General features: G+C 36.6%; 1 protein-coding gene across 1 annotated transcript in view; it reads left to right on the forward strand.

The window, feature by feature from the left end:
* Positions 1 to 216: 216 nt before the first annotated feature.
* The window catches only part of SRP54 (signal recognition particle 54), a 42,108-nt gene continuing 18,160 nt past the window's right edge, over positions 217 to 24,164 (forward strand). Inside the window, exons 1-7 of the mRNA XM_081229710.1 lie at positions 217 to 395; positions 10,128 to 10,238; positions 12,479 to 12,570; positions 13,540 to 13,624; positions 17,460 to 17,564; positions 18,367 to 18,433; positions 18,512 to 18,569. Coding sequence (XP_081085836.1) covers positions 10,161 to 10,238; positions 12,479 to 12,570; positions 13,540 to 13,624; positions 17,460 to 17,564; positions 18,367 to 18,433; positions 18,512 to 18,569 — 485 coding nt within the window. The 5' untranslated portion in view covers positions 217 to 395; positions 10,128 to 10,160. The remainder of the gene's footprint in view (positions 396 to 10,127; positions 10,239 to 12,478; positions 12,571 to 13,539; positions 13,625 to 17,459; positions 17,565 to 18,366; positions 18,434 to 18,511; positions 18,570 to 24,164) is intronic.

Below are 24,164 nucleotides of genomic sequence, written 5' to 3' on the forward strand. Positions count from 1 at the left end.
CTTCCTATCTTAATACTAACTTTAATGCCGCAGTTATTGAGCGATAGAAAACGAATGTCAAAAGCCAAAGCAAAGAAACATCTCAATAAACCCTTTCGGTAAACGCACTGAAGGAACGCGGCGGGTGACCCGGAAGCGGAAGTGTATCCTCTTCATGAAAGGCTGGACTACGCTGAATAGTGACGTTACCACATTGGGCGGAAGGTTCGGTGGCAGTCATCGGTCTTCCAGCTGGTGGGAGTTGGCGTCGCGGTGCTGGGCGCTGGGACCCTAGTTTATGTGGGGTAGCACCTGTCTGTCTGATCCCCGCTTTCGTTGTTTTCCTCCCACGGCGTGGGGCTTCGCGAAGGAATCCCCGGCCCGTTTGGGTCACGGCTGTAGCGGTGCCTTTTGCGGTAAGTGTCTGCTTTTTCCCGCTCAACACTACCGACTAGCAGCTAGGGGCAGCCCTAACCCTGCTTAGGGGGCTAGACACTGGGGACTAGACTTCCTAGTCGGCGTCCTTGGCCACCGGCTGTCGTCACCGAGACGGAGGTGCGCTGGCCCTTTTTCATCTCGTGTCTCCCATCAGAAGTTTTATTAAAAGATGCGCTGTGACCCTTTTAAAATTGTCTTCAGATTTACCCGAACCAAATTAAACGTAAGCAATTGCAGGCTTGACTTTGTTTTGCTGTCGTGATCAAGGATTTAGATGTGGCTACTTCTCCGAAAATCTTTTGACTTGTACCAGATTTTACTTTTTCATGTTAACTTGTGCCTAATTAACACATTGTTCCGCCTATAGTAGGCTTTCAAAAATGAATAAGGGATACCAGTTCAGTGCCATTGATGACTTAAGGTATACTGATGGCTCTTTCCGTAGCATTTGGTGCTGCTAACCATTTCTTGAAGCTCTTTCGCCTATTGGCGTTCTGGATACTCTTATCACCTAGTTCTTTCATATGCTTCATTCAACAAAATATTTACTCATACTTAGCTATAGTGATACAGAAATTAATGACATGAACACTGGCATTGAAGAGCTAACAGTACGGTGAGAGAGAGGCACATAAATATACATTACACCAAGATGAGTAATGAGAAATTCTAGTAAGGCATAAAGAGCCATGAGAGCTATGGGAACACAGATGTGCTACTTAGGAGATTTGTGACCCTGAGCAAGTTGTTATTCTGATCTAGCCTCAGTTTCCTCATCTACCTAATAAGCTTAGTATGAGGATGAAAGATTAGGTAAGGTGTTTGGTACAGTGCCTAGAATACAGCAGTGGTGGTGCCAAAGGGGAGGGGAAATATTTCCCTCAAACCTCTTTCCTTTGATTTTTTGATCTGATCAATTAGTATTTTCCAACCGAATATGAAGTACTGTGCAAAAACATCTTCAAGCCCTCCTTCAAAGAGATTACTCCTGTAACTCTACCTGTCTAGAAATTCTGGACCTGCCACTGGAATACAGTAAGATACCCATTAAGTGGTAGCTTTTGTTTTCAATTGATTTGCTTCTGAATGCCTTCGGAGAAGGAAAGGGAATTAGTAAAAGCTTCTATCCTTCTGATTATTCTTAGTCTTAGTTGACTCTCTCCTTTTGGTTGGCCCTTCACCATGGCTCTAACCCAAATGCTCTCCTTGAGAGCTCTCATCTACTTCCATGGTATTATCCTTGTATGCCAACCATTTCCACATCTTTTTCTCTAGCCTCTGTTTCATGAAATAGTTCTTTAGTTTCTGCATATTCAATAGGTCTAAAACCAAACTCACTCTCTCCACCTTCCTTTTTTTCCCTTTTTAAATGACATACGTCCTATGCACAAAAGTGCATAAAAGCAGGGATTCCTAGTGTATCTTTGAGTTTTAGCCCCATGTTTTCGTTGAATTTTGTGATATTTGTTTGTTCAGTTTTTAAAAGGATAATAAAATGAACACTCAATATCCAACCTAGTAGAAGAACATTACAAATAACCTTTAAAGCCCCTTGAATCTTTTCTCTATTAACTCTTTAACTTTCAAACCAGCTTCTCTTTTTGCCTTCCATTCATTGGTTAATGGCATCACTAGCCACCTGGTTAGTCACACTAGAGGCCTTAGAGTCATTTTTGCCTCTGTTTCTCCTTCATTCTCCATAACCATTTGGTCATTAGGTCCTATAAATTCTGCTTTATGGTTAGCCCTTGGCTTGAGCCCCTTCCCCTCATGTTCTTCAAGCCCACATCTCTTGAATAGACTTTTGGAGTATGCTTAGTGTATGTAGTCTCCTTGCTCTCCCTTCAATGCATTTGCTAAATTGTCTCTAATTTTTAAATTATAGAACAGGTTTTTCATTCTCTTGTTTCTCTTGAGGAGTGTTGCTTCATGCAGTGATTATTAACCCTGGCTGCACATCAGTATAGCCAGTGAAGTGTTTCAAAATGTAGATGGCTTGTTTTGCTCTTCTAATCATGAATTTAGATGAGGCCACTTCCCCCATAATCTTGTGATGTTACCACCCCTAGAGATTCTGATTGAGTATTTAATTTTTAGCTGACAGGTGTTAGCTGAATGTCACTGAAATTACCCATCGCTTGAGCATATGCCTCATCCCTCCTCATCCATATTTTCAGTCTGCGTTCTTTTCAACTTCAAGGCAAACTATTTCCAAGGAATTCTTCTGATTTTGTTTTAATTTTCCTCTTGGTAACAGTTTACATAAAGATTCTTTTTATGAATGACTTGAGAGCCAAAAAATATCTTAAGGAATTGATTCCCAGTGTTTTTGAGTTATTATGCATTGTTGCTTATTGAATTTTTGGTATACCTTTTAATATTAAAATGAGTTTTAAATTCAAAAACAGAATCATTTTAATAAAGAGAATATTTCCTGATACTGCTTTGGTGCAAAATAAGGCAGGGAAGTCAGTGGTGGTATGATGCATAATTTATCTTCTGAAATTAACAGAGGAGTCTTGTCTTTGTTAACTTGATGTAATTTATTGATTTGGAGTTAGAACTTTTCTCATGCTGGTACAATTCCTGGAGCACATAGTAGGTGTTTAATGAGTGACTAAAATGAATAAAAGTCACAACTCCGTCTCAACCTCTAGTATAATATCATTCTAATTCTCACAGAGCATTTTGAAAAATAATTAATTTTCCCCTTAACAAAAAATAATACTCTTAGTCATTACCAAAAACTTGAAAATTGCAAAAAGATATAAATTAGAAAATAAAAATTACTAGTTATTCACCATCCAGAGATGACAAATATTATTATTTTCTAAAAGTTTTACTGAAATAAAGTTAACATACCATACAGCTCACCTAAAGGGTACAATTCAGTGGTCTTTAGTGTATTTGCAGAGCGTACAACCATCACCACCATCAATTTTAGAACATTTTCATCACTCCATGAAGAAACCCCATACCCACTAACACTCACTCCTCATTTTTTTTTTTTTTTTTTGCGGTACACGGGCCTCTCACTGTTGTGGCCTCTCCCGTTGCGAAGCACAGGCTCCGGACGCACAGGCTCAGCGGCCATGGCTCACGGTCCCAGCCGCTCCGCGGCATGTGGGATCTTCCCGGACTGGGACACGAACACGTGTCCCCTGCATCGGCAGGCGGACTCTCAACCACTGTGCCACCAGGGAAGCCCTCACTCATTTTCCCCCGTTTCCCAGGCCCTAAGCAACTATTAATCCACTTTCTTTCTTTCCGGATTTTTCTCTTCTGGACATTTCATATAAGTAGAATCATGTATATTCTTTTGTCACTGGTTTCTTTCATTTAGCATAATGCTTTCAAGATTCATCCATGTTGCAGCATGTGTCAGTACTTCATCTCTTTTTATTATCAAATAATATTCCATTTGGTGGGTATACCACATTTTATTTGTCCACTCATCAGTTGAGGGATATTTGGCTTTTTTTTCACTTTTTGGCTAGTATGAATAATATTGCTAATGACCATTCAAGTACAGTTGTGAATGTGTGTCTTCCTTTTTCTCATATGTACCTAGGAGTGGAATTGCTGGGTCATATAGTAACTCTGCATTTAAAATTTTGAGGAATTGCCAGACTTCCAAAGGGCTGTACCATTTTACATTCTCACCAGCAGTGTATGAGGGTCTGATTTCTCCATGTTCTCACCAACAGTTGTTATTATAGCTATTTCAGTGTGGGTCAAGTGGTGTCTGATTGTGCCTTTGATTTACATTTCCTTCGTGGCTAATGCCATTTTTTGGATATTAGTTTATACAAAATACAATATATGCAGTTTTGTAATCTGGCTTTTGCATATAAGCATATTTTTAGCATTAGCAAGCATATTTACAAAAGATTTTCCCTCATTTCTTCTTTCCTCTTCATTCCCCCAAACCATAATTCTTATGAAAATTTGCCTAAATTATATGCATAAAAAATAAAATCTATAGGAATGTATTCCAAAGTATTATTGGTGGTTATCAGGGACAAAAGAGGGGGTAGGGTTAGGGGAATTATATTTCTACCTTTAATGTTTCTGTAATGTTTGAATTTTTATAACAAACATGTATCCTCTTGTAATCACAAAACATAAAAGTGAATTATTTCTTTAGAGGACTAAGTATATTCAGAATGAAAAAATATTCCTAAATTTAAAGTCATTAACGTTATATTAGTTATTCAGATATAATCATTTTACCAAATAAAATACCAATAGTCCACTTGTTAAATAGTTTACTTTTCTGTGGTTCTAGACTATGAATACATATGCTATGCAGAATTAAAAAGAATATATACACACACACACACACATATATATATATATATTTTTTTAGTCAGGAAAGCAAGTATTGGTTTGGGCTATTGACTAGTTTATAGAAAAGTGTATAATATAGAAGTCATTTTTCTAAAGACATTTACTAATAATAGTATATTTGTATATTTAGTTCTTTAGTCTAATATTGATCCAATAAGTTAGTCATTGACTAGGGCTTAGAAGAACTCTTTAATAGGCATTTTCATTATAATAAGATTTGGAATCTCTAATCGTTAGGATCTGTTTGTATAATCTCAGATCGGGCAAGGTTCTGGCAGGATTATTTTTAATTGCTTATGTAGAAAAAAGTGGCTGTTTGGACACTCCAGCTTCTATTGAATAATTACCAGGTACACGTTCACACTAAATGTTAAATATTCTGGGGGAGTGATTCCTGGGTAGTGGGACAGTCACTTTAGTAGAGTTCAGAAAATTTCCAGTTTACTCACACTTCAGTTAAAGTTATAAGGAGAGCCAATTGATATCATTCAAGAAAGGAAGGAAAATAATAGATAATATACTGTGTACTTGCAGGCAGTTTTATACATATTGTCTCATTTAATCCTCACAACAACCTTTCAGGGTAACTACCTTGATAATGGTATTATCTCCATTTTGCAGGTGAGGAAAGTGAGGCTCAGGGAGATTAAGTAACTTGCCCAAAGTAACCCAGCCAGTATGTAACAGAGCTGGGATTTGAATCCAAGTCTGTCAGACTCCAAAGCCCATGCTCTTTCCAGTACTTCACACTGCAGCAGGTAAGTATGATACTTGGCCCTGTGCTTGCCTTATTTAGGGCACCCCAAACTTGAGACTGTTTCCATCACCTCACAATCCAACTGTTAGCCAGACTCCTGTTAGAAGAACATGTGATGGGCCAAGATCAGTCCTTGCATGTCCTGATTGCAGTGGTACTTATCAGTTCTTTCTGGACATTGCAATTATTACTCTTGCATGAAGAGGAATGTGCATCTTTGCTTTCAAAATATGATTTCCTTTCTTGTAGTATAGCAGCAAAATTCATCCCAGGAGTTCACCAGCAGGTGTATTCAACTGTATGGTCTAAAGCATCCATCATTCATACCCTAGGACCTAAGGCTCTGTATCCAAGGCACTGTAGGAAGTCATTATGCTTTTTTTGTAGGGAATGGCTGTTCCATTCCTTCACCTGCTTATACTGTAAAATTGTTGTGAGGGTGGAATGAGATAATAGATGTTAAACTATATGAAGTACTATAGTAATCCCTTACCTTTCCAACAGCCCCATCTAAGTAGAGATTCTTCTTTTGTGAAACTCTAGTACAGGTATACACATAATTACTTCTATAAAACTTTTCAGTTAGCAGAGAGAATTTTGAGTGAGGGTGCTTAAACAGTAAATTATTCCAATTTGAGATATAGAGTTAGCTATTAACATTAAAAAAGATATTTTGTATTTAGTATATTAGTATATTGTATTTTAGTATATTAGTATATTATATATTAGCATATTAGAACAAGGCGAAGTTAATTTTTAAGAATCTTGTTGGAAATTCTGAAAAGTTATAATAAATAAGGCAAATGAATACTAATTGTACAATATCAGTTATCTAGGTCATTGATTTTTTTTGATTTGTCATGTTATCTTCATTGGTTTATTTTAGTGGTCTTTTGAGAGATACTTGTAAGGCCTTTCATGACTTTGGTTCCCTAGTCTTGCTTTTTCCCTAAGGTCTTAAATACATCATTCATCCATAAGGTTCATTTTTACTAAAGGCTTACTACATAGGCTGAAGATAAATAAAGCATTGAGCCACAGAAGAGAGCAAAAGAGGCAAAAATCCCTGCCCTCATGCAACTTACGTTTCAGTTGAGGGAGCTAGACTGCAAATAATATACAGTTGACCCTTGACGACAAGGGTTTGAACTACGTGGGTAGACTTATGTGCAGATTTTTTTCAATATAGTACGTGTATTTTCATTTTACAGACTTTTAACTTAAGTGTGGGGATAAGTTTGTGTTCAATTAGAGATCACAATATGTGGAATCATAAGAACTAGGATTTGAGTCAATTCTATCCAAACTGTTTCAGCTTCCTGCCTTTGGGTGAGTCCGTTTCTTTGTTTTTGAGGCACAGATAGCAGTGCGTGGATTTTCTGTGGAAGGGGTCGGTGCCACTAACCTCCCTTTGTTCAGGGGTTAGCTGTAAGTAAATCATGTTAGTTGGTAAGAAAACAATGAGAGAAAATGAAGAGAAGGGAGGCTGCAGTTTTTGTTTTTTGTTTTGCGGTACGCGGGCCTCTCACTGCCGTGGCCTCTCCCGCTGCGGAGCACAGGCTCCGGACGCGCAGGCTCAGCGGCCATGGCTCACGGGCCCAGCCGCTCCGTGGCATGTGGGATCTTCCGGGATTAGGGCACGAACCCGTATCCCCTGCATCGGCAGGCAGACTCTCAACCACTGCGCCACCAGGGAAGCCCGAGGCTGCAGTTTTAAACAAGTGATGAGGGAAGGCCTCATTGAGAAGTTGCATCTGGACAACAGCAGTCCGACAGAGATGAGGGAGGGAGCCATATAGTTAACCAGAGTATGAGCATGCCAGCTGGTACTAAGGCCCTGAGGTGGAAATGTGTAGCAACAGCAGCAAGTAACAGAATCCTCAGGGGAGGGTGAGTGCCTTATAGTCCATTCTGAGGACTTTACCTCTGCGTGAAATGGAAAGTCGTTGAGGTTTTGAACGGAATTTTTTTTTTTTTTGCGATACGCGGGCCTCTCACTGCTGTGGCCTCTCCCGTTGCGGAGCACAGGCTCCGGACGCACAGGCTCAGAGGCCATGGCTCACGGGCCCAGCCGCTCCACGGCATGTGGGATCTTCCTGGAGCGGGGCACAAACCCGTGTCCCCTGCATCGGCAGGCAGACTCTCAACCACTGCGCCACCAGGGAAGCCCTGAACGGAATTTTAATACCAGAGTTTTCAGAAACACATCCTTGGAAATTACAGAGGAAACACTGTATTAATAAAAGGTATTATTAGATATTATTCCCCTACTCAAGTGTAGGTTTTTGTAATCAGGCAAATATATTTTAAAATATGCTACCAATAAGTAGGAAAACCGTATTGGAAAACTTCACAGAATTTTTTTAATTTTTAATTTAAAAGAGCCAGTTAACATGGGAAGATAAGAGTTAACTAGTGTAGCTTTTTAAAATGGAGGATGAGAAAATAAATAAAATGGAGGATGATCTGTTTATGACATGATCTCTAAAAAAGCTAATTGTGGTGTCATAATTAGGATTATATTACTTCTGGTAATGCAATGGTAAAGGAGATAAACTGAAACATCTATCAGATAACTGAATCTTATCTCTTACCTGAAGAATATTTACTTATGCAATAATAATTTGGTATAATGAGTATGGGATAAGAAGTTAAAAGTTCTGGATTTTTTCTACGAAGTGATTGCTCTTCCAGCTTACATAACCATAAAATTGTAAAAAACAGAAAATTATGGTAAGTACATTTTTTCAGTTCCATCAGGTATTGGTAGTAAGTTTTTAGGTTATAATTTACCAAATTTTACCTGAATGGAAGTGTAGTGTTTAATGTAGAGCTCAACCTGGAATATCTCTTTGCCAGTGATAGGTCCTTGAGTGCCTTTTCCCTTCCTGCTTCTTTTAACTCCCCTCATCTTTCCACTTTCTCTATGTTGAATGAGTCAGCTCTTTTGTCCTCCTGTTTCTATTATTTTTAATCTGCTGTTTACTCTATAGATAGGATCTAGTCTAGGTAATCTTGGTTGACTAAATTAGACCAATTAGCTTGGAAGAGTTACCAAAACAGCTGTTTTGAACACTGAACTTTTCTGCCAGTATTGCTTATATTTCTTAACCTGGTTTTCAGAGCCCTTTACAACCTGTATTTCCTTCTAACTATGTGGCCCTCTGTCCTGATGAGAATGTTTTATTTACTGTCTTCAAAATAGTACTCAATAATCTATAAGTAAAATGTATACATAAGATATGAATATGTCCGAGGCTCTTCCATGTCTCCATTTCTGCTTATGCCATTTCACCTTCTTCAAACTCCCTTTTGTCCTTTTCTCCACCTATCCAACTACTACCCTATTTCAGGATCAAATTCATGTTCAGCCTTCTCAATAAGGCCTGTTCAGTCTACTTGAGCTTATTTTTTTTCCTTTGAATTTTTACAGAAATAATCATTGGCAGTTGACCATAAAATTTTATTGCTAGTTTGACTACTACTTTTCTGGTGTTAGTCAAGGTTCTCCACAGAAACAGAACCAATCGGATATGTGTGTGTACACACACACAGACACACACACACACACACACATAAAAAGAGATGTGTTATAAGGAATTGGCTCACATGATCATGGAGGCTGATGAGTCCTAAGATCCACAGGGTGACTTGGCAAGCTGGAGACCCAGGAAAGCTAAGCTGATGGTGTATTTCTAGTCAGCAGTCTGACAGGCTTGAGACCCAGGAAGAGCTGATGTTTCAATTTGAGTCTGAAGGCAGAAGAAAGCCTATGTCCCAGTTAGAAGGCAGTCAGGCAGAGGAATTCCTAGGTTCACTTTATTTTGCTGCTTATTCATGTGCCTTGTCTTGCTAGCTAGTAGGTAAGCAACTTGAGGGCAGGAATTACCAGTCATATTTGCTTGCTTACCACCCACGAGTCCTTGCATCCTGACTTACGTGTAATAGGTATATCTACCTATTTTATAAAACCGTAACATTTTAGAGCTGGAAGGGGCCTTAGAGGTTATCTTGTTTTAGAGTTGGGGAATCAAGAACAGCCTTTTAATAATACACCTCCTTCCTTAGTTTTTAGAAGAATGAAATGAGATAATGCAATGTTCATGAAAAGTTAAGTGATTTACTAATTTTAAAACTTTTTTTTTTCACTTAGGGCATAAATCAAAATAGTTGTCCTTTAATTAGACAATATTCCTGGGTGGAGATTTCACCTTTTTCTTTCTTTGTCTTTCTCACCCTTTTTTTCATTTAAAAATGTACGTAACACATCAGTCAGTTATTCATATTTACAAGTATGTCCAAAATGAATACATTTAATTTGAGATGTCATCATTTCTTCAAAGCATATTATCTGACATGTTAAATTTGCTGATTCATACAGAATATTCCAGTTAGGTATTCAAATATAAGGCATCATAACCAAGTGGTAGCTTCAGCTTCTGGGCCTGACAGTATTGAAGATGCAGGTTGAGGCTATAGAAGTTGAAGTTACAGTATCTAAACACTAGAGTACTTTAATTTGAACTTATTCTTCTTTAGAAGTCTTCAGTTATGGGAACTGGTGTTGATTGTTTATAGATGTTTTAATTTTTTTCCTTCCTAGAGTTCCTTGTAATCACACCTTAAAGTCTTCAGGATGGTACTAGCAGACCTTGGAAGAAAAATAACATCAGCATTACGCTCATTGAGCAATGCCACCATTATCAATGAAGAGGTATGTAAAATATGTAAAATACATGTGATTGTACATCATCACTAGCATTGGAGATGGATGATTAGTAATCTCTATGTAAATACCAGTAGATAAAACCCAGAAATGGATACACTAGATAGCATTTTTTATTGAGAAATCAACTGTCTTAATTTCAACTTTCAGTAATGAATTACCCACCAAGAAACAAAACAAAAACCACCTTAACTTACATGTAATAATGATATACCTTTTATATTTTGAAAATGGCTTAGACCTGGAAATATACTTTTGCTTTCTCTCTTGACATAGGCCTAAAACTTTAGTATCCTGCTTCTTGGCTAGGCATGCATGTATCTGACCTTTTCTCCTTGACTTTTATTTAGCATTCTTATAAAAGGCTAGTATTTCCATCTTGACTACTTTGATTCATTCCCTCTGTAATCCTCATTCAGTTATTTTGGAAATTTTGTAAGCTGACTCCTTATATGGTATCTGAAATACTTTTCGTCCAGGTTTTATTATTTTAAGTTTAAGGTATTTCTTTCTCCCATTTTTTTCTCCACACATTGTATCTTAATGGTTTGTCAACTGAAAAAAGAAGATTATAGTAAACTCTGTATTTTGTGGTACCAATGGGAAAGTACTGAAGTTGGTTTTAGAAGACCTTGTTTAGCATCCCATTAAACAAATGGTAGAGATTTGAGCAAGTCAGCTTCAGATTTCTTAATGTATAAAATGAGAAAATAGCATTTACCTTTCAAGATGATTTTAAGGATCAAATGAAATAATAGATAAAAAGTACTTTCTAACTTGGAGGTATAAAAAAATTCTAAGATAGAATTTGATATCAACACTTTAATAAGCTAATGGAATTAAATAATTTGGGGACCATCTTTGAGCTCAGCTAGTCCAGCCTCTCATTTAACAGCAACGGAAAGTCAGTTTCACATGTTTATTTATTGGAAGAGCCAGGATTAGAATCTTTTTTCTAATTCTTGTTTTTCTAATTTTCCTAATTCCAAGGCTTTTTCTAATAATTATTATTAAGTAATAAATCGTAATTTAAACCATTGTTTAGCCTTTGAAATTCTGAACAAATAAAGCAACAGCTTTCCAAACAGTTTTCCCTGTTGCATAACCCTTATGCTGTTTGTGTTTATGGTAGGAAAAAAAAAAAAAAAGAAACCAGGGAGAAGTGGTTGGTGGGAAGTAAAATAACAGATGTTGCTTGAATTGGCAGTTGTTTCTCTGTTCTTGGTACTGTGCTACTAGGGAATTAACAAGGAGAAATCCCTCTAATGAGAGATCAGTTCCATTTTTATCAATCCCTTTAATGAGGGATAGAGAAATCTGATAAGCCGCTATATGACATATGACCGAAGTTGATGATGAGAATTCATTCAAGAAGTAATTGAGGGCCTACATTTTGGCAAACATTTTTGCTGGCACCAGGGCTATAGCAGTAAACAATGTAGACTAAAATTCCTGTTCTCATGGAGCTTACATTCTAATCTGTAGACACTGATTTCCATGAGCATCTAAGGGCTCATCTTCTTTAGAGATTTTATAGCTTGTGACCTTTTAACCACAGTGCCTTGCACCTCAACAAATATATGATGATATTGAGTTATTAATGGGGGATAGTTTCCTTTTCAACTTTGTTCCTCTGCTCTGAGTGGAAGTAGTAAGGCTGCTAGGTCAGACTGAGTCATTTTCTTTTGTCACATTTTCCTCCATGATAGTCCAGTTAAGCAGATGTTGTGAATATACATTGCTGCATATCAGCAACAGGAATTCAATGACATAGAAAACTTCAGTGGCAACATGTATTGTGTAGTAACGTTTTGGCTTGTATATCGTCTTTACTATTATTACTTTTAACATAGGGATAAAATTGTGACGGTTAATACCTGGTTGAATAAAACGAAATGGAATGTCCTTTTTTTGGCCGTGCTGCATGGCTTGCGGGATCTTAGTTCCCCTACCAAGGATCGAACCCCTGCCCCCTGCAGTGGAAGCTCAGAGTCCTAACCACTGGACCATCAGGGAATTCCCTGAAATGTCTTATTTTGACAAAATGACTAGACATTTAATAAGATTCTCTCTTGAAGACTAACTGAGAACCTTTCCTCCCCCCAATGGTATAGTATTGTTTTTATTAATATTAAGTTATGGTAGTATATGATGACTGGTCAATCATTGTTTTTGTATGGTTGAAATGATACAATGGGCGTTTTAAGTTTTTATTTATTTATTTGCAGGTGTTAAATGCTATGCTAAAAGAAGTATGTACAGCATTATTGGAAGCAGATGTTAATATTAAATTAGTGAAGCAACTAAGAGAAAATGTAAAGTAAGTTAAATTAATCAAGTAAAAAACAGGCAAAACTAAATATAGTTTACTGGGATGAGAAGCTAACTAGAAAAGTCTGCCATATTTTGAAATGTTTTTGCTATACAGCACTGGGAAATAACAGAACTCATATATTGGAAGACTTTGTTTACAGTACATTTCCATTATGATGGTTCAAAGAATAAACTACATGTGGCTTTCATTTAATTATGGATTTCTTTCCATTCTACTACTCCTTTATCTGAATGGATTCAATCGTATACTGTATAGTATTTTAATAGAAAAACCTGTTAACAATTTAAATTAATCATAGAAAAGTGCTGCCATTTTAATCCTCTTCAGACTAAAGATGACATTAATCAGCCTCCTTCATTATTGGAGAATTGTATTCTTTTTTGTCCCCTTTTGGTTTCTCTGTCCATATTTGAATAAAGGAGTAACGTGTGTGGTCTCAGTTATTGTGTTAATTAGGAGGGGCACAGACTGGGACAGGGCACATAGAATAATTGAGGGCACCTCAATTAGCTGCCTGAATCCTAGCCCTTGTCGTGCTCAGGCCATCCTCCTTTTCATATTGTCAGACTGGGTACTAAATAGAGAACTACTAGCATTTAAGCATTTAGACTACAGGAAGTAGTCTTATTTTCTGCTAGGTGTAAACATGTATAAATTCTGTATGCTGCCAGAAAAATAAAATGAATACTTTACAGTAATATGAGGACAAATTAATATTTGGACTTTCAAAAGAAAGCCTTGAAAAATTAACAAAAGTTTGCATCTAATATTTCATGGTAAATTCTTTATGGTATGGACTTATGACTCTGTAGTAATTGTATGCATGTTAATTAGAAGACTATTAATATGAATGATTGAATATTCTTACATTCTTTGGGGCAAAAGCTAATTTTTTTTTTAGAGCATCTTAACTGACTTTTCCCCCTTCTACCCTCAAAAACCATCATCATGAAGGTCTGCAATTGATCTTGAAGAGATGGCATCTGGTCTTAACAAAAGAAAAATGATTCAGCACGCAGTATTTAAAGAACTTGTGAAGGTAAAAGTATATCTAGCTTGTGCTGTGATTTTCTGTAGACTCACTACATTAGCACTACAAACAGTAATACTATTTCAGAATTCTTTTTTGTGTTTTTATAGAATACTTATCTGTATTAAAAATATTAATTGAAGGATTATTAACTTTTCTGAAGTGGCTTATTTTTATCATAGGCTTTCCTGAATACAAAATTCTGAGTATAGATATGAAGGCCAGTATTATTCCTGCAAAAAAATGCCAAAGCCAAGTTACAAAAAGCAAAACTTCACTATATATTAATTGATGGAAGAGCCTCTCTGAGTTTATCCTCTTTTAATATAAAGTTTTGCCTATTGAGTGTCCTGCTTTTGTACAGAAAGTCACTCTTGGCAAGAGTTCTTTTCTACACTTTCATTGTGTCAAAAATTCCCTTTGAAAAGATCAGATATCCCTATTCTTGCCTAGATTTTAAGCAATTTTGAATTAGTGAAGTTTTATTTTGCAAGTTGTAAATATAGACTATTGCCCTGTTCCACCTTAAAATTGATATCGCTGCTGCTGTTGTGAAAATTATGATGAGAGTCTTAGAGCTTTAGAAAATATGTTTGAGTCCAGCCGTAGGGGAAAAAAAGAAAAGAACTAAAAAAAAATTTTTAAGAGCACCAGGTATCTGCTAGTGGTCTCGAGTATTTTTCCCTATATTGTGTGAATAGTTTCACTTACTCCTTTGGTTCTAGCAGAGCTGATTGGTACTTTGAAAAAGTCTAGTACCTCGGATGGTTGTGTCATTTCAGGTTAGTCCTGTAGACTAATTAATTTAGAAAGAAATTCAGGGACTTCCCCTGGTGGCGCAGTGGTTGAGAATCCGCCTGCCAATGCAGGGACACGGGTTTGAGCCCTGGTCTGGGAAGATCCCACCTGCCGCGGGGCACCTAAGCCCATGAGCCACAACTACTGAGCCTGTGCTTTAGAGCCCATGAGCCATAACTACTGAGCCCACGTGCCACAACTACTGAAGCCCATGTGCCTAGAGGCCCGCTCTGCAATGAGAGAAGCCACTGCAATGAGAAGCCTGCGCACCCCAGGGAAGAGTAGCCCCTGGTCGCCTCAACTAGAGAAAGCCCGCATGCAGCAACGAAGACCCAGTGCGTCCAAAAATTAAAAAATATATTTATTAAAAAAAAAATTCAAAACCTAAAAGAGGTCAGGAAATTTATCCAGTTTTCCTTCTCAGTTTGCAGTTGAGAAAAGTAAGACAGTTAGTGGTAGACCCAGGTCTGATCTCCAAACTCCTCACAATATTTCCAGATTGTTTTTCATCTAACACCTGAGGTCAGCACAGGGTGAGTGAACATTTTTATTTTTAGGGGTTGGAATCTTTCGGCAATTCTGGAGCATCAAGTGCTTTGTTAAGATGGCTTTACAGAGTACCTACTTTATTCCAGGCAGTATGCCAGATACTGCTGATAACAAAGATGAAAAAGACTGGGCCTAATACTCAGAAGCTCATGGTCTAGGGCAGTGGTATACAAAGCAAGGCCAAAACTGTTTTCATAATAACACTAAGACATTATTTGCGTTTTTTCAGCCTTCTTTACTGCAAAAACAATGGTGGGTAAAACCACTGGGTAAAACTCCCTAGCATGAATCAAGGTAGTGGTACCAAACTATACTAGTAGTCATTGAACTCTTTCCTCCCACACACTTGCAGTGGGGAGAAAAAAAAAAAAAAAGCCAGTTTCATTTAAGAATGTCTTTGATGGAGCAGTAGAGATTATTAGTAGTATTAAATCTTGACCCTTGAATACACATGTGTTTATAAGATTTTGTGTGATGAAATGGGAAGTATGCAGAAAGCCCTGTTGCTGTGTACTGAAATTTGATGGTTGTCTTGAGGAAAGCAAATGTGTAATTGTTTGCAAGCTGAGCCAGCCACTTCTTTCATAGAACGCCATTTTTACATGAATGAACAACAGACATAATCTGTGGTTATTTACACTTGGGCCTTTGGCAGATATTTTCTCCAAAGTAAATAAAGTGAGCTTGTCACTTTAAGGCAAATAACTAACAGTATTGCAGCCCGTGATGAAATTCCAGCTTTCAGGTGAAAACTAGAAGCTTGAATCTCCACCATGAGTGTCACAATATTTAACTTTTCTGGTGAGATCAGTATTGATATTAATAAATAAAATGTTTTGATGTTGTATAGTGAAATGTGTCAACAGTGGAAGAGCTGCCTGAGTGAACCAATATTCTCTAAGTGACTAATGTATGATGTTACAAAAGCATGCACCAGGATAAGATCGATTCAAAGTTCAAGATAGAATAACAGATTTTAATGTAATATAGAGTATGAAAGTTCAGTACTGCTGTTCTAGGATGCAGGAGGAAGAGAAGATATATTTATTTTTAAAAATCATTATTCAATAAAACGTATAGGTTGCAAATAGTAGGTTCATAGAGAGCTGAGTGATTCTGCCATGGGATATAGAGAATGGAGGTGAATATGGGGCAGCATTCGTGTTCTGAAAGGATCTAGGAGGAAGGGCAGTGGATTTATGTTTAAGATAGATTTTGTTCATTTCAGACCTGTGCCTGGGAGGGAGATCACAAAATGTGTTTTCTTTTCCTCCCTTTTCTACCACATGGCTTTCCTTGAAATTCACATATAATATGGATTATGTAACCTTTATGGTATCATCTAGCATGGGCTCAGCAAATTTCTCTTAAGAACAAATAGTTTTGGCTTTGTGGGTCATATGGTCTCTGTTGTGACTACTCAGGTCTGGTGTTACAGCACAAAAGCAGTAAATGAATGGGCACGTCTGTGTTCTATTAAAACTTTATTTACACATAGTTGTAAATATGGTCTATGTCATCTGGTCCTAGAACATTAACTACTATTATGGTTTTATTATCATATGGAGATACAGGTTTCAAGCTCCGAACAACTGACTTGGAACTGAATTATTTTTTTAAATGAACTTTAAAAATGCCTCACGCTTGTTAATTTGGGGACTGTCCATATATGTATCAATGCCTTAATTTTCCACTGAGTGTCATTATAAAATTAGTGATTATTTTTTACTAGCACTTTAAATATAATAACTTTGTAGAACAGTACATCTTTGGCATTGGAGAATTTAATATTTGACTGACCTGGAAAGTCTTTCACATGTAATTTGTAATTTTGTTCATATATAACCATTTGTCAAATTGAACATGAAGATAGGTACTGTCCCAATATGGTAGCCACTAGCCACATGTGGTTATTGAGCACTTGTAATGTGGCTAGTCCAAATTGAGATGTGCTGTAAGTAGGAGATACATGTCAAGTTTTAAGACCTAGCATGGCAAAAGGGAATATAAAATATCTTATTAATTTTTAAATATAAACTACATGTTGAATTATAATATTTTAGATATATTGAGTTAAATAAAATATTAATATCACTTGTTTTTACTTTTTTTAATGTCACTACTAGACATCTAAAAATTCATATGTGGCCTGCACATATATTTTATATTATATTTCTGCAGTGCTGTTGTAGATTGCTCCTTTGGCTCAAACTTGGTCTCAAATTCACACTCCAGCTTGTTCTAAAAAATATTTTGAGATCCTTACCTCTGAATTGGTTTGGGAGTATAGGCTTGCTTATGACTTCACAGTGTACTATTTTAAATTCTTAAATTTCACTACGTATGTACAAAGGGAAATAGAGTTGTATTAGAATGGTAGGATTATGGTTGCCGCTTATATTGAAGTGTCTATAAGTTATTTTTTCAAGTTGTAGGGAGAGGGGTTTTGAATGTGAGTGTATGTTAACCTGATTTTATTTTTGTTTTTGGTTTGTAGCTTGTAGACCCTGGAGTTAAGGCATGGACACCCACTAAAGGAAAACAGAATGTGATCATGTTTGTTGGATTGCAAGGGAGTGGTAAAACAACAACATGTTCAAAGGTAAATTATACTTAATTAAAAAAACAAAGCCATGGAGAAAATATGTTTGTATAAATCAAGTTTTACGTTAAAGTCAGGATTTGTAGTTTTGTTCCTTTACAATTTTGTGTTGCTTGATGTATCTATTATGTTTTTGTAATAGCTCTTTGTAGGATAAGAGCAAAGAATCCCATAGTCTTTCTCGTGAAAGCTTTTTGCAAGAATGGTAGACTTCTATATAACTATGCTGTTTCTTTTACCAAAAAGACTGTTCCTGTCCTTTAAGGAGATGAGGATATGATTTTTGGAGAAGTGAACGTGGAAAGTTTACCTTATCTCCTATGGCTCAAAACTCCCTTTTCACAATGTCTCACCCAGTGTAATGTGTATGAATCTTCATTTTGCATATCTATTTGCTAATTTTAAATTCATTATACCACCCCTTCCTCCATAATTGGGTACCTCAACTTTGTTACCAGATTTTACTTCACAAGCCTCAACTTTGTATAGTTTAGAAAGAAAAAAAGAGGAAAGGATTATTTCTTAGAGGGTTATGTTATTGTTAGTTTTTAATTAACGTTAATAACATTTTTTACTATGGTCATTTGTTGCTTCATCATTTTATATCCTTCGAATGTGATGGTATGGCACTTAGAATTTAAACTCTTCAGGAAATTTTCTGTATTCAGAATTTAATAATATTACTTTTAGGAGAATATGAGCAATTTTATTTTACTCCTTAAGTAAATAACAAGTGTAAACAGAAACAATTACATGTATAATAAATTTGTATTTATTGATTTTTAAAATCTTCCTTTCCCAGTTAGCATATTACTACCAGAGAAAAGGTTGGAAGACCTGTTTGATATGTGCAGACACATTCAGAGCAGGTATTGTGTTGAAATTTGAAAATTGTTTTCTGAAATTTGTATTTTCAAGTTTGAGGACTCATTAACTCTATTTCATAGGGGCTTTTGACCAACTAAAACAGAATGCAACCAAAGCAAGAATTCCATTCTATGGAAGGTGGGTTCCAGTTTTTATTTTTATACTCATGTGTCTCACCTTATCTGTCTGACTTTATTTAATTCTATCTGGTCACATTTTAATATATACTTATAAGCTTAAATCCTTTCTGGAACAAACTAGAGGTAATTAATACACTGTTATCTTTTATTATTGTAACATGACTCTTCTGACCCAGCCTGATAGATCAGAGCAGATGTTGTTTAGTTTATCATTCTGCCTGTACTTATCATCCTGCCTTGCATGCTTTCCAGCATCCTTCTGCTTCTATTCCAGTTGTTTAAGACCTATCTGAAGCATTCCTCCGTTCAACACACTGGTGAATTCCATATTGTCTATTTCTTTAGTACATCATCTTTGAAAGTTTGTTTTTGATCATCCTAAAATGCTTTATGATCTTTAGTTATCTCAGAGATTCTGATCGTTCCTATCCTTCATTTGCTACATTACTGTTCAATTAGGTGGTTTGTATATGTTAAAATGACTAATTAAAAGAATTGAGTCGAGATTGAATTTAGAAGGACCTATTTGAGGGAATAGCATTTCTCTTAATGTTATTAATATCAATGTAAAAAGATTATTAATATAGAAAGCTTAAAGAAGCTAAAATTTGAGGTAATTAAATGAATGATATCATTTTGTTGGTCTTTATTTTCTACTTTTTGGCTGGCCAAAAAAACTGGTGAACTTTAGCTATGGTATGTTCTTTATTTAAATTCTTTTTCTTTTAGTGTGTTTTTTTTGTTTTGGTTTGGTTTTGGCCATGCCACATGGCTTGTGGGATCTTACTACTTCTCTGACCAGGGATTGAACCTGGGCCCTTGGCAGTGAAAGCATGGAGTCCTAACCCCTGGACTACCAAGGAATTCCCTCTTTTAGTTATTTTTTATTTTTTTGCGGTACATAGGCCTCTCACTGTTGCGGCCTCTCCCGTTGCGGAGCACAGGCTCCGGACACGCAGGCTCAGGGGCCATGGCTCACGGGCCTAGCCACTCCGCGGCATGTGGGTTCTTCCCGGACTGGGGCACGAACCCGTGTGCCCTGCATTGGCAGGTGGACTCTCAACCACTGCGCCACCAGGGAAGCCCTTTTAGTTATTTTTTTATGATAATTTCTAGCAAGTAGATTAAAGAATAATGTTAGGAATTTTATTTTTAGGATAAGAACTTTTTCTTACATAGATTTAAAAATCAAGGGATAATAAACAGCTCTACCTTTAGGGTTCACAATTTGCAAATGATATAATTTAGCTGATAATTACTTGAACTATCAAGCAAAGCCAGAGCATTGATTTTTAACCAGTATTCTCAGTACTGTTTATTAAATAATCTCTCCTTTGCTTATGTAAACTTAAAAAACATACTACGTATATGGAGTAAAGTATTAGCAGTCATTGTTTCCTCCAGGAGAGATGAAATAAATGGGGCTAGGGGGAGGACTTGAACTGTATCTCCAATATTAAATTTACATATTAGTATTTATTGGGAGGGGTGGTAGATATGTTTGTTATAGTATAATTTGTTCTTTTTTAAAAAAACCACTATTTTAATTAAAAATTTTAAAGAAGTGAAAGCACTAGCAGTTTCACTTCCCAGTTATCAGCTTGTAGCACGTCCATCTGTGCTTTTTTCAGTGTCTATATAAACAAATACACAGACATACATAGATAATTTTTAACTGAAATGGACGCTTATATGCTTTGTACCTTGATTGCTTTGGTAGTGGTTATATGGGTTGTGTAAACTTGTCAAAGCTCGTTAAAATGAACAATTAAAATAGTGCATTTTATTGTATGTAAACGTACCACTATACAGTTGATTAAAAATGGGATCTTATGACAAGGTAGTTATTACTCTTGGGAAGGAGTGAGGTGCTAATTATGTTGTTTTCTTGATCTGGGTGTGTTTGCTTTGTGAAAATTCACCAAGTTTGTAATTGTACAGCTTTTCCACATATATGTTATACTTCATTAAAATGTTTACTTAAAAAATGGGATCTTAATAATTCTGGGCAATATACTGTTTAAGATCATTCTTTTTTATGACATCATTGTATTCCATTGTATGCATGTGTGTAATTAATCAATGCCCTTCTTATGAACATCTTTGATAATATTTCTTTCCACATTTGTAAGTTTTATTTTAATAGTATCTTTATCTTTTTTTTTTTTTTTTTTTGCATGCATTGGGTCTTTGTTGCTGCGCACGGACTTTCTCTAGTTGAGGCGACTGGGGGCTACTCTTCGTTGTGGTGTGAGGGCTTTTCATTGCGGTGCGCGGGCTTTTCATTGCGGTGGCTTCTCTTGTTGCAGAGCATGGGCTCTAGGCACATGGGCTTCAGTAGATGTGGTTCGTGGGCTCTAGAGCGCAGGCTAAGTAGTTGTGGCACATGGGCTTAGTTGCTCTGTGGCATGTGGGATCTTCCCGGATCAAGGAAAGAACCCGTGTCCCCTGCATTGGCAGGTGGATTCTCAACCACTGTGCCACCAGGGAAGTCTTTCTTAATCATATTTTAAAATAGCTGGTAATGCTAATTTTTGTCTTCTTTTTCAACATTTATTGCTTCTTTCACCTGCTTATTTTCCTGGGTAAATTTTAGATTTTTTAAATCAAGTTCTAGAAAGAAAAATCTCCCTAAAATTGTGATTAGAACTACTGTGAAACCAATTAATTTAGGGGAGAACTGACATCTTTACTATACGTGTATAGTTCCATTCAGGAACCTGCTATGTCTTTTTTGTTCAAAAATTTTGTCCTTAAGTATAATTTTCTTCATTTAAGGCTCACATGTATTCTTATTAAGTGTAGTTCTACTTGATTTTTGTTGTTAATTTAGGGGGAAACTTTTTGTTAACATTATATGTCTTTTCATTTGACAGTATTGAACTGTATCAAAAGTTGCCAGTAATCAAAAAAAAGGCAAATTAAAATGAGATCTCGTTTCTTGATTTTCAAGTTGAATGGAGTTTTGGCTTTTTTGTTTTCAATATTTATTGTTTGTTTGTTTTTTTTTTTGGCTGTGCTGGGTCTTAGTTGTGGCACACAGGATCTTCGTTGTGGTGTGCAGGATCTTTTAGTTGCGGCATGTGGACTCTTAGTTTTGGCATGCTGGCCTCTTAGTTGCGGCATGTAGACTTCTTAGTTGTGGCATGTGAACTCTTAGTTATGACATGCATGTGCGATCCAGTTCCTCGACCAGGGATCAAACCCAGGCGCCCTGTGTTGGGAGCTCAGAGTCTTAGCCAGTGGACCACCAGCGAAGTCCCAAATTAAATAGAGTTTTGAGGACTGTGAAAATGTAGTAAAATAGGAATGAAATTAAACTTTTGTGACGGACATTTTCCTTTTAAAAACCAAAAGCCTAAATGATCAGACTGTTTGATCCAATTTCAACTTGTAGGAGTATGTCATAACAATTTCAAAGAAACAACGTTACATCCTATTCATTTTGGCTATATTTTTAAGACCAAGAAGTTGGAAAACCTTAAATGGCCAACAGTAGGGCATTTACCAAATCAAGCCTTGGTAAATTTAAGAAAATTGAAATCGTCTAAGTATCTTTTCCCACCACAACGCTATGAGACTAGATATCAATTACAGGAAAAAAACTGTAAAAAATACAAACACATGGAGGCTAAACAATATGCTACTAAATAACCAAGAGATCACTGAAGAAATCAAAGAGGAAATAAAAAACTACCTAGAAATAAATGACAATGAAAACAGGACGACCCAAAGCCTATGGAATGCAGCAAAAGCAGTTCTAAGAGGGAAGTTTATAGCAATACAATCCTACCTCAAGAAACAAGAAATATCTCAAACAACCTAACCTTACACGTAAAGCAATTAGAGAAAGAAGAAGAGCAACAACAAAAAACCAAAGTTAGCAGAAGGAAAGAAATCATAAAGATCAGATTAGAAATAAATGAAAAAGAAACAAAGGAAACGATAGCAAAGATCAATAAAACTAAAAGTTGGTTCTTTGAGAACATAAACAAAATTGATAAACCATTAGCCAGACTCATGCAGAAGAAAAGGGAGAAGACTCAAGTCACCAGAATTAGAAATGAAAAAGGAGAAGTAACAACTGATACTGCAGAAATACAAAGGCTCGTGACAGATTACTACAAGGAACCATATGCCAATAAAATGGACAACCTGGAAGAAATGGACAAATTCTTAGAAAAGTACAACCTCCCAAAACTGAACCAGGAAGAAATAGAAAATGTAAACAGACCAATCACAAGCACTGAAATTGAAACTGTGATTTAAAAATCTTGCAACAAAGGAACTTCCCTGGTGGTGCAGTGGTTAAAAATCTGCCTGCCAGTGCAGGGGACATGGGTTCAAGCCCTGGTCCAGGAAGATCCCACGTGATGCAGAGCAGCTAAGCCTGTGCTCCACAATTACTGAGCCTGCACTCTAGAGCTCGTGAGCCACAACTACTGAGCCCACGTGCTGCAACTACTGAAGCCTACATGCCTAGAGCCTGTGCTGCACCACGAGAGAAGCCGCCGCAATGAGAAGCCCATGCACCGCAACAAAGAGTAGCCCCCGCTCACTGCAATGAGAGAAAGCCCGCATGCAGCCAAAAATAAATAAATAAATAAATATATTTAAAAAAAAATCTTCCAACAAACAAAAGTCCAGGATCAGATGGCTTCACAGGCAAATTCTATCAAACATTTAGAGAAGAGCTAACACCTACCTTCTCAAACTCTTCCAAAATATAGCAGAGGGAGGAACAATCCTAAACTCATTCTTTGAGGCCACCATCACCCTGATACCAAAAGCAGACAAAGGTGTCACAAAAAAAGAAAACTACAGGCCGGTATCACTGATGAACATAGATGCAAAAATCCTCAACAAAATACTAGCAAACAGAATCCAACAACACATTAAAAGGATCATGATCAAGTGGGGTTTAACCCGGGAATGCAAGGATTCTTCAATATATACAAATCAATCAATGTGATACACCATATTAACAAATAGAAGGATAAAAACCATATGATCATCTCAATAGATGCAAAAAAAGCTTTCGACAAAATTCAACACCCATTTATGATAAAAACTCCCCAGGAAATAGGCATAGAGGGAACCTACCTCAACATAATAAAGGCCATATATGACAAACCCACAGCCAACATTATTCTCAATGATGAAAAACTGAAACCATTTCCTCTAAGATCAGGAACAAGACAAGGTTGTCTACTCTCACCACTATTATTCAACATAGTTTTGGAAGTTTTAGCCATGGCAATCAGGAGAAAAAGAAATAAAAGGAATCCAAATTGGAAAAGAAGTAAAACTCTCACTGTTTGCAAATGACATGATACTATACATAGAGAATCCTAAAAATGCTACCAGAAAACTGCTAGAGCTAATCAATGAATTTGGTAAAGTAGCAGGACACAAAATTAATGCACAGAAATCTCTTGCATTCCTATACACTAATGATGAAAAATCTGGAAGAGAAATTAAGGAAACACTCCCATTTACCATTGCAACAAAAAGAATAAAATACCTAGGAATAAACCTACCTAAGGAGACAAAAGACCTGTATACAGAAAACTGTAAGGCACTGATGAAAGAA

Source organism: Mesoplodon bidens (genome assembly GCF_964165515.1).
Source record: "Mesoplodon bidens genome assembly, chromosome: 3".
In the NCBI taxonomy this organism is placed as follows: domain Eukaryota; kingdom Metazoa; phylum Chordata; class Mammalia; order Artiodactyla; family Ziphiidae; genus Mesoplodon; species Mesoplodon bidens.